The sequence below is a fragment of the Equus asinus genome, chromosome 24 (assembly GCF_041296235.1).
Source record: "Equus asinus isolate D_3611 breed Donkey chromosome 24, EquAss-T2T_v2, whole genome shotgun sequence".
Lineage (NCBI taxonomy): Eukaryota > Metazoa > Chordata > Mammalia > Perissodactyla > Equidae > Equus > Equus asinus.
In genome coordinates, this window is record NC_091813.1 from 52,947,172 (window position 1) to 52,958,500 (window position 11,329).

The 11,329-nt window shown below is 36.8% G+C and overlaps 1 protein-coding gene across 11 annotated transcripts in view; it reads right to left on the reverse strand.

The window, feature by feature from the left end:
- Positions 1–6,528: 6,528 nt before the first annotated feature.
- The window catches only part of FAM184A (family with sequence similarity 184 member A), a 133,384-nt gene continuing 128,583 nt past the window's right edge, over positions 6,529–11,329 (reverse strand). For 5 of the 11 annotated variants that reach the window (XM_070496383.1, XM_070496380.1, XM_070496382.1 and 2 more), the window contains 2 exons: positions 9,251–9,453; positions 7,314–7,661 (listed from right to left, as the gene is read on the reverse strand). In XM_070496383.1, coding sequence (XP_070352484.1) covers positions 7,580–7,661; positions 9,251–9,453 — 285 coding nt within the window. In that variant the 3' untranslated portion in view covers positions 7,314–7,579. Of the gene's footprint in view, positions 7,662–8,289; positions 8,385–9,250; positions 9,454–9,739; positions 9,909–11,329 lie in introns of those variants that run through there. The other 6 variants (XR_011497702.1, XR_011497701.1, XM_070496387.1 and 3 more) reach the window with 4 other exon arrangements.

Genomic DNA, 11,329 nt, shown 5'->3' on the forward strand with positions numbered 1-11,329 from the left:
TACTGCACATTTTCTTTATCCATTCTTCTGTTGATGGGCAGTGAGGTTGTTTCCATGTCTTGGCTATTGTAAATAATACTGCAATGAACATGGGGTGTCCATGTATCTTTTTGAGTTAGTATTTTCATTTTCTTCAAATACTCAGAAGTGGAATGCTGGATCATATAGTTCTATTTTTAATTTTTGGAGGAATCTCCATACTGTTTCCCATAGTGGCTGCACCAATTTACATTCCCACCAACAGTGCACAAGAATTCCCTTTTCTCCACATCCTTGCCAACACTTATTTCTCGTCTTTTTGGGAATAGCCATACTAACAGGTGTGAGGTGATATCTCATTGTGGTTTTGATTTGCATTTCCCTGGTTATTAGTGATGTTGAGCATCTTTTCATGTGCCTGTTGCCCATTTGTATGTCTTTTTGGAAAAATGTCTATTCAGGTCCTCTGCCCATTTTTTAATCAAATTGTTTGTTTTTTTGAGTTGTATCAGTTCTTGCTATATTCTGCACATTAACCCTGTATCAGATATATGATTTGCAAATATCTTCTGCCATTCAGTAGGTTGCCTTTTCATTTTATTGATGATTTCCTTTGCTCTGCAGAAGCTATTTTAGTTTGATGTAGTTCCACTTGTTTATTTTTGATTTTGCTGGGTTTTTTTTTATTGTGGTAAAATATGACATAAAGTTTAGCATTTTAACCATATAAGTGTACAATTCAGTGGCATTAAGTATATTCATAATGTTCTGCAATCATTACCACTATCCATCTCCAGAACATTTTTATCATCCCAAACAAAAACTCTGTACCCATTAAACAATAATTCTCCTTTGGGACCGGCCCCATGGAGTTGTGGTTAAGTTCAGTGTGCTCCACTTCAGCAGCCCAGGTTCATGGGTTTGGGTCCTGGGTGTGGACCTACACCACTTGTCAGCCATGCTATGGCAGCAACTCACCCATAAAGTGGAAGAAGATTGGCACAGATGTTAGCTCAGGGTTAATCTTCCTCAAGGAAAAAGGATAGGAAGATTGGCAAGAGATGTTATCTCAGGGCTAATCTTCCTCAGCAAAAAAAAAAAAGTTAAAATAATTTTCCTTTACTTCCTTCCTTCAGTTCCTGACACACTCTATTCTGTCTTTATGAATTTGTCTATTCTAGGTACCTCACATAAGTAGAACTGTACAATATTTGTTCTTTTGTCTGGCTTATTTCACCTAGCATGTGAATTTCATTCCTTTTTAAGGCTGAATAATATTCCGTTGTATGTATACACCACTTTCTGCTATTGTGAGATGATAAAAAATAAATATATTGGTCTCTGCCCTCAGTTCCTGGCACAAAGCTCCTAAAACTCTTGTAATTTTCTAAGTGATAAGAACTCTAGAAGCAATTTTGTTCTAATATTTGTCTTTGACCCCATCCCTGACACAAGGATCCTAAAATCCTTGTAAATTCCTAAGCAATAAGAACACTACTGGGGCTCCTGGATGGCGGCTGGTCACCAGAAAGATGAAGCCATGATTAGAAGCTTGGAATTTTCAACCCCAGCCCCCATTTTCTTGAGAAGGGAGAAGGGCTGAAAATGAAGTTAATGATTGATCATTTACAATGAGGAAGCCTCCATTAAATCCCAAATGTCCAGGATTCGGGGGGCTTCCAGCTTGGCAAACACATCCAAACAGGGAAGGTAATGCACTCTGACTCCATGAGGACAGAGGCTCCTGTGCTCGGGATCCTCACAGACTTTGCTCTATGTATTTCTTCATCTGGTTATTCATCTGTATCCTTTATATCTCTCAACAGACTGGTAGACATAAGTGTTTCCCTGAGTTCTATGAGCTGCTCTAGCAAATTAATTGAACCCAAGGAGAGGATCATTAAAACCTCTGGTCTACAGCCAGTTATTCAAAAGGACAGGTGATAACCTGGGCTTGCGACTGGCATCTGAAGCATGGGTGTGTGTGGGGGCAGACGTGGGACTGAGCCCTTAATCTGTGGGATCTGATGCTATCTTCATGTAGACAGTGTCAGAATTGAGTTAAATTGTAGGACATCCAGCTGGTGTCAAAGACTTGCTTGTTGTGGGGAGAATCTTCCATACATTTGGTGACCACAGTGTCAGAAATGAAGTGTTTTGTATGAGTAAAGGAGTCACACAGGAGATAGACTGAATGGAGGTTTTTCCCTACAACAAGAGAGAAAGATTGGGTTTTTCATTTTGTTTATCCCTTCATCTGTTGGTGGACCTTTGGAGTGTTTCTACCTTTTGGCTATTGTGACTAATGCCTCTACGGCCATTGGTGTACAAGTAACTGTTTGAGTTCCTGCTTTCAATTCTGCTTTCGGTTATATACCTAGAAGTGGAATTGCTGGATTATATGGTAATTCTATGTTTAACTTTTTGAGGAACCGCTAAAGTTTTTCTACAGTGACTGCACCATTTTACATTCCCACCAGCCATACACAAGGGCTCCAATTTTTCCACATCCTTGCCAACACTTTTTTTTTTAAAGAAAAGCCATCCTAATGAGTGTGAAGTGGTAACTCATTGTGGTTTTAACTTACTTTTTTCTAATGAATAGTGATGTTGAGCATTTCCTGTGCTTATTGGCCATTTGTATATCTTCTCTGGAGAAATCTCTAAGCTCTTTGCCCATTTTTGAATTGCGTTTTGTTGTTGTTTTAGTAGTTCTTTATATATTCTGGATATTAATCCCTTATCAGTATATGCTTTGTAAATATCCTCTCCCATTTTGCGGGAGTTGCCTTTTCACTCTGTTGATAGTGTCCTTTGATGCACAAAAGTTTTTAATTTTGATGAAGTCCAATTTATCATTTTGTTGTTACCTGTGCTTTTGGTGTCATATCCAAGAAATAATTGCCAAATCCAATGTCATGAAGGTTTACCTTATATTTTCTCTTAAGAGTTTTATAGTTTTAGCTTTTATCTTTAGGTCTTTGATCCATTTTGAGTTAGTTTTTGTATATGGTGTAAGGTAAGGGTCCATCTTTATTCTTTTGCATGTGGATATCCAGTTTTCCTAGCACCATTCGTTGAAAAGACTGTCCTTTCATAATTGAATGATCTTGGCACCTTTGTCAAAAATCATTTGATCATATATGTGAGAGTTTATTTCTGGGCTACCTATTCTATTTCAAGCAGATTTTGACTACGAATAAAAGTAAATTAAAATTATGGTTGAAATTAAATATAGCTACATTCAGAAAATTACAGAGATATTTATATTCCTGGAATATAACTCCATCAATTATGTTGTTGACCTTTTATTTGAAAGATAAAATGTTCTCCGTTTCTTATGTGAAAATAAATTAATACTTAAGAGACTTCATATGGATTTTGAGCTGGGTCCACAGCAGGATACTGCTCTCAAAATATTTTCATGTGCTTTTATCGTTAATACATTTTTGGAATCTGAATACTTAAATAAGAAATGTGTTTCTGTTATATTTCTAAGTATCTCATTTGTATTGCTTTTTGGCAAACTTTTGCATATGGTTCCTGTGGACACGAATGAAGCAATTCCAACCATAAATTTTTTCTTCTCCACCCCCAACCCACATTAATACTCTCTACAATATGATGAAAGATGCAGCAAAACAAACCAATCATGGTTCCACTGTTCAAGAAGCATTTTTTCTGTCCTAGCTCTAGTACAGAGTGCCATTATGCAAAGAAAATATTCCTTATAGTTCTCCTCTTAAGGCCTATCTCTTCATCTCAGACTTAAAATCAGAGTGTTTGGGTAAAAAGCTACAAGTTAGATACTGTTTGATGATGATGAAAAGCCTTAGGTAAATATTTTAAGATATGGTGTTAAGAATAAAAACACCAAGAGTTTTAATCATACCTACATACGATTGGCTATGAAGGAGGTGACAGAATGAGGTAAGAACAAAACATCTTGACCTAGATGTAAAAATCAGTCTGACATCTTCTAAGGTAAGCGTGATACCGTGATCTATTAAAGTAATACATCTTCGGCCAGTTTCTGGCAAAGAGCTCCCCCTAAAACCGTTGGAATTTCCTACAATAAGAGTGATAAAGGTGTCTTTTGTTATGTTAATGAGGTGATTTTTGGACTCCACCTAAGGATGGGTCAGGAAGGGGAGACGGGTTGGAGATTGAGTTCAATGACCAATGGGCAGTGATTTGCGCAATCTTGCCCATGTAATAAGGCCTCCATAAAAACCCAAAAGGGCTGGGTTCAGAGAACTTCCAGGATGGGGAACTAGAACGCTTTCACGTGCCACTGTACCGAGCCTCAAACTCCACAAGGAAAGAAGCTCCTTTGTTTGGGACCCCATCCCGTGTATGTTTTCATCTGGCTGTTGATTCATACCCTTTAATGTTCTTTGTAATATCCTTTGTAATAAATTGGTAATCTAGTGAGTGAAAGGGTTTACTGACTTCTGTGAGCCACTCTAACAAATTAATCAAACCCAAGGAGGGGTTCGTGGTAATCTCTGATTTATAGCCAGGTGGTCAAAAGCACAGGTAACAACCTGGGGCTTGTGATTGGCATCTGAAGTGGAGGGCAGTCTTGCAGGACTGAGCCCTTAACCTGTGGGATCTGATGCTATCTCCTGGTGGACAGTGTCAGAATTAAATTGAATTGTAGGACACCCAGCTGGTATCCGAGAGATTAGAAGAGATGGCCTCTAGGTGTCCACGTTGCTTTATATTCTACCAAAATAAATGTCTTGCTGAAACTTTATTTTTTCTTCAATCATAATGTTAACCATTTATATATGACTTCTTTGACTGTCTCTTTAATGTTATTACATATAACCCAGTGACAGTTGAAGTTTGTTATAAAACTTTTGGTCTCTTCTCTTTCTCTTGTCCTTTTAATCCCTCTCCTTCTTTCTCTTCTCATCACAAAGAAATGATAAACACAAATAAAACCCACCTTGACCTTGCATCTCAGTGTCACTATCACCTTCTCTCTTTCCTCTTCCTTGTATAGCCAAGTTTCTTCAAAGAGGGGTTTTCACTCACCGTCTCAACTTCCTCCCAACTCACTTCCCTGGGATCTAGCTTTGGCTGCTACCATTACCCTGAATCTGCTTTTGCTAGGTCCATTTTCTAGTTGTCACAGCCAATGGACACTTCCCGTTATTTCCCTTTGATCCCTACAGCACTTGACATTGTTGGTTGGCTGCTCTTTGAAACATCCTTCTTGCACGACATCATGCTTTTGTGGATCTGTAACTCTACTTATTCTCATTCAAGCTCTGCCTGCCCCTTAAATGTTGGTGCCCCCCAACATTCTATCCACAACCCCATTTCCTGTTTGCATCCAGACCCTTGGCTTTATCAATCTCATATATGCCATGCTCCAGATCCTTGCATTTAACTGCCTATTAATTATTCCAGAGAAACTTTAATTTCAATACATCTGAAATCAAACTTCATCTTTTGCCCATACTTCGTTTTCTTTCATGTTCCACACATATTTGTCACCAACTCCCATCAATTCTACATTTTCATTCTTTATCCCCTCCTCTCCATTCCCATTAACAATTCTTTGGTTCAGTCCTCATCTGAATGAATTCTCTAAGTCTTGAACTGGTCTTGCTGTTAGTCAGGTCTCCATCTTTTCTGAACAAATTGCAGCCAATATAGTGATTTAAAAACTCTTTAAATCTAATCATGTAATTTATTACCTGCTCCAAATTCTAGAGGATCAAGTTGAATTCCTTACTAAGCATTTCAGGCCATTTGTAACAATGGAAAGAGCACAGGTTTCAACCTTTACCAGTTGTATGATTGTGTGTGTGTTGAGGGAGTGTTCAGTTTCTTCATCTGAATTGTGGAGGGGTTCAAATGTTAAAAGTGTACTATCTAATACAAGATATGTGCTCAAGAAATGGCTGCTGTCTGATGCCACATTGGTCCTGCAGGACTGCTCTGAGTTCTCTGGAGGCAGCCGGTCTCCTCTATCCTGACTTTCAGCTTGTGCCTGGAACAGCCCTGCCTTTGGTCTATCCGGTTAATTCCTATTCATCTTTCAATATTACACTTGGGTACCACTTCCATGTCGAGCTTAGGTGGCTTCACACCTTAGTTAGGTAGCCACAATTATCACTTCCTCCTCTCTGCTCCTATTGTACACTCCATAAATCTTATTTGTGGCTCTTCTGTTAGTGCTGTAAAAAAAAAAAAAAAAAAAAAGTTTGGTTCTGGACTATTTCAGAAAGTGTACAGCGAGCTCCTTGAGCACAGGTGTTCATCACCTTCGTATGCTCATGTGGAGCACAGTCACCTGCATGAGTGCTAATCATCAGATACTTGGTAAGTAGTGTCCAAATTATGAGATATGTATAAACTAGGGGCAAGACAATGTGCTCATAACTGTTTTTTATTTTTTGAAATACGCGTGAACCATTTTTCTTGAAAAATTCAATCTCTTAGTTAAAGGAAAAAGAAATTCAGACCAAGTATTTTGTGGAAACTTTTTCTCAACTTAAAGATAACTTAAAGAACATGCTACCAACTGTGCGTACTCATATGCAACGGTTTATTCCTTGAAGATTTTGTGAGGATTCAATGAGATAATCTTTCTATTGCCCCCTTAGCACAGTGACTGACACATAATAACCATTCAAAAAGTTGGTCTTTAACATTATTACAATCATTCATAGATCATGTATTTGCGTTTACCTTGTTCACTCAGATTCCTCTAAAATCTACATTACTAAATCAACTAAATTGGGCGCAGGAGAAATGGACACATTCTTTCAGGCCACAGGATAGCAGCCTGCCCACATGGACTGAAAGCTTACAGAGCAAGAGGGCTCACTGAGATGTGAGAGCGGTTAGCTGAGTCCATGTTCATGCGTCAATACTTAAAGCTAACTGGCTATTAAGACAAATTAAGATAGAACTGATTGTCTCTTCACCCAATAACTTTTGGCCACAACGCATAATATTAATCACAGATACTAACTATCCTAGAAGTTCTAGAGGCTCAGCTATCAGAATAATTTTAAAAAACACTGTAATCAGCAGTATTTTATATACTTCAGTCCAGAATTTCCACAAGGGTTTTCATTTCAGCCTTGTAAGTTTAGAGAACACAGTAGTTATAGTTATACATGGTCATGGAACAAATTAATAGATTATAACATATTTTCCGAGGCTGATTTTCTTATGATTATTGAATATCCAATAATTTGATATTTTATGATTATCAATAAAACTTTTTTGGCAAGTCTTACCTGTAATTAAAAAGTATTTCAAAATTTAAAAAACTTACTAGAAAAGAATGAAAAGCATTATTGTTTGTTCTAACAAAATTTATTATGCAGTAATTACAAAGGTTAAAGACTCTTCCATCTCAAATAAAAATAACTGTTATAATTACACATATAATATAGTACCTTATAGAGTGATTCCAATAAATATCACAGGAAATACAGTGCATTTTTAAATTGGAGAGACAAATACTTTCTCATTCACAGTGTTTGACATAGGAAAGCCTGTTCACATAATGATCTGTATAAGGTCATGCTCTTAGTAACAGTCCACACAGAGCTGTGCCAACACAATTCTTTCAGAATGTGAAGTACCGGGCAAACCACTCCTGGCGCTGGGGATCTGGAGAAGCCACCGGGGAAGCTTCACTCTGAGGAGGACTGAATTCATAAAAAGAGAGACATGTAACCCAGCATTACGCTGTTTTGCAAAATGAAGGGAAAAGCACATAAAACATCAGTCTAGGTAACCACGACTTGCTCCCTATGCTAGAAGATGCACTTTAAAGCTTTGCTCCTTCCTCTGCACTACATGGGGTTCTCCACTCCATGAGAGGGCATCAGCAGCTCAGATGAAGTCAGGTAAGGAGGAGTCACATGGCAACAATTACACAAAACAAACATCAGACAGTTGAGAAAAATAATGTCACCTTCTTTGAATAAAGAAATTTAGGAGGAATTGTGGGAAATGAGAGAACAAGATAACATTCCTCTCTTTCAGCACCGTTTTTCTTGTAGGTAATTAAAATTTTAGAATCTGACACAGCATTTGATTCTTTCAGATGTGTCCTTAACTATAACTAAATTAAGTAGCTAAACCATGGTATTCTATTTTACCATATGTATATTTATAGTAAACTTTCATAATTCCATAAGCAAATACTCTAGGGGAAAAGGAGCACGTTAAAAAGCCAATTTCCCCTCCATCCTCAAAGTTCTGTAATTTATACATATCTTAATTCTAACTAAAGATTCTTTGGGCTAGTTGAGAAAACAAGAGAATCCCTACCGTCTCTGGGGGAAATTACAAGGCATGCAACAATGTGTAATGGAAACTCCAGTAGTCACGTTCCTTGAGCTCATGCACATGCATCCTACTGATACCTGAATATACCCATGCACAAGGGAAAATAAGCAACACAAAAGATTTAGCAGGAGACACATTCAAAGGTGTATGTGACTATTTTCCATTCTTGCTATCTTTTTCTACTTAAAATAATTACTCATTAACTATGTCATTAACCACTTAGCCTGGAAAAAGATAGTCTGCCTGTAAGACTATTACTAGTGACACCGCTTGAGATTTACTAAGAATAAGTTAAAAATAAATAAAGCAGCACAAAATAGTAAGGTAAGCATAACGACAGTATTTTCTGACTTTAGTTATTTAATGGATAAACAACTGGATGTTATTCAAATTTTACTTGTTAATACATTTAATAAACTGAGATAAATTAAAATTGGAATGTTAATTATAAAAATTATTTTTTCTAAATTTATTTTTGCTTATGTGTATCATTAAGTTCCCAGAGATTATGTATTTTTTATTTTGGCAATAAGCATGGTTAAACAAGAAAGGGGAAAAAAATAAACATATAAGAAACAGAAACAAAAGCTACTTAATTAAAGTATTTTTTTAAGTTCTGTAATAAGGATGGATTATTACTGAAAAATTGGTGACAATAATTAAAAACAAAGGTTTATAAATATTAAAATCCTAAGCATATGAATTACATTAGCACCTCTTTAAGCATTTAGAAAATTGACAAGAAATTAGAAAAAATCTTTTAACAGAGTCAAAAAGGAGTGCTCTAGAGAGGGGATAAATATACTTTGAAAATATTTCACAGTAATATATCTTTTCCTAGGCTGTTCTTAAAGCAGTGGATTTCTACAATGTAAGAAGGTAAATTTCTCAAGTTAAAAAAGAAAAGAAAAGGAAAAAAAATCCCTGGTGAGACGGGGCTCACCTCAAAAATGTCTTGGGCTCTTTGGGTGGCACTGGCTGTGGAAGTGGTTTGCTGCTGTTGAACTCAATATCGTGGACTGGAGAATTAGGAATGGGATCCAGGCGGTTAGGATGTCCATTGCCCACTCCACCAGATTCCAGAGCACTTAGATTGGGAACACTCACAAACCTGTTTGTTGGTGATTTATCATTCTTCTTCTTTTGCTGCATTAAAAATAATACATGTGAGGATAGTCCCTGCATAAGGACACATGAGAAAATAGGAATAGTAGAAGATATAAATTTGGCATGGGAAAATTTTAGAAGTTTTCTGTTAAGTTGGGATGTTAAAATGAACCAGTGTTACCCAAAGCGTGGTCTGGTGATCCTTGGAGGTGTTCTTTATCTACATGGAATCCTCACAGACAGACATGCTGCTAGGACAGAAGGAATGAGGAAGAAACATTTAGGAATAGTTCATGGGGGGTGGGGGGGGAAAGAATGCCAAGGGGTAAAGAATACTGGGAGGAAAAGGGAAAAGAAAGGGGGAAAGAGTAGGTCTTGCAGATACCACAAGGTTAAATGGATTTAGGCTAAAATTAGGAGAAGGGATAAAGTTAAAGTAATTAAAAGAAAGGTCCATGAACTTTAGCCATCTGTCAAAGGGAGGCAGTCCTTGCCTGGAAAAAAAAGGAACGAGAAAATGCTTGGCAAAGTAGTTTGAAACAAATCTCACATTTCTACTTAAGACCTAAAGCTGACTCAGAGAAATAATTTGGTTTTAAATTCACTGCACCATCTTTCTGAAGAGAGAAAATTAAATCTGCACAATTAAGCCTTATTTCCCAATTAATTTGTAGTATCATTAATTGGCTCACAATAGTTTTAAAAAATTTACAAGTTTTAAAACAGAAGTGGTCCATGTTAATTGGTCTTTTGTTTTTCTTTTTTTCTGAGGAAGATTAGCCTTGAGCTAACATCTGTGCCAGTCTTCCTCTACTTTATATGTGGGTTGCCACCACAGTATCGCTGACAAGCGGTGTAGGTCTGCGCCCAGGATCTGAATCCACGAACCCAGGCCACTGAAGCGGAGCACACTGAACTTAACCACTAGGCCACAGGGCTGGCCCCTGGTTTTTAAAATTAACAGATAAGAAGAAGAATACAATTGCAGATTATCAAAATCTATCAATCAGTTTGCAAATCATTAACTTTAGTCTATTTTATTTACACCTCTAGAATCAATCAGCATCATCTTGCTATGAAGAATAAAAATTATGCTGTAAATATTTTGAATATTTCCATATTTTACTAATAAAATGGACGCTAATTAAATTTATGAAATAATTTTTTTGTAAACTGACTCCAGAGTTTAGAAAAAAATACCATTAATAGACAAGACGGCCCTTTTCCTTTACTTTTAAAGTAATGATGTCACTACCCAGACGTTGTCTTCTATGTCATATTCTATGAATCAGAGCCTCTGACAAGGAGCCTGTTTTAGCATTACTGAAAAAAGAAAGGGAGAATAATGTCTTCTTCAGAACTATTTGTGAAAACTGAAGTCACTACTAGGAGTCAAAAGTAGTTTGAAAGTTCTTGAAGAGATGTATCTTTTGCATTTTCTTGTTCTAGTCACCAGAGGGATAATTAAACTTCCTTAAAGTTTCTATTCTAAGAAATCAAAAGTATCATTGGTAAAGTTCTACAGTAATGGTTTTGTAGCTAAAAATGTAATTCCGATAAAATAAATAAAAAATAAAAGGAAAATTTTTCTAGGATATCTTGTTTTAATAAGTCTCATAATCTGCTTTATAATTAAAAACTTATTTCACCCTAAATTATCAATTTAAAAACTAAAACTATATTCATTCATTCAGCAGTTGTTTATTGAGAGCCTTCTATGTGCCCGGCAGTACTGTAGGCTCTGGAGATACAGCAATGAGCCTGCCTACTACAGTCATTCTATTTTACAAAAGATTTAAGTCATTCTTTTCTTCCTGAGGAAGATCAGCCCTGAGCTAACATCTGCTGCCAATCCTCCTCTTTTTGCTGAGGAAGACTGGCCCTGAGCTAACATCCGTGCCCATCTTCCTCTACT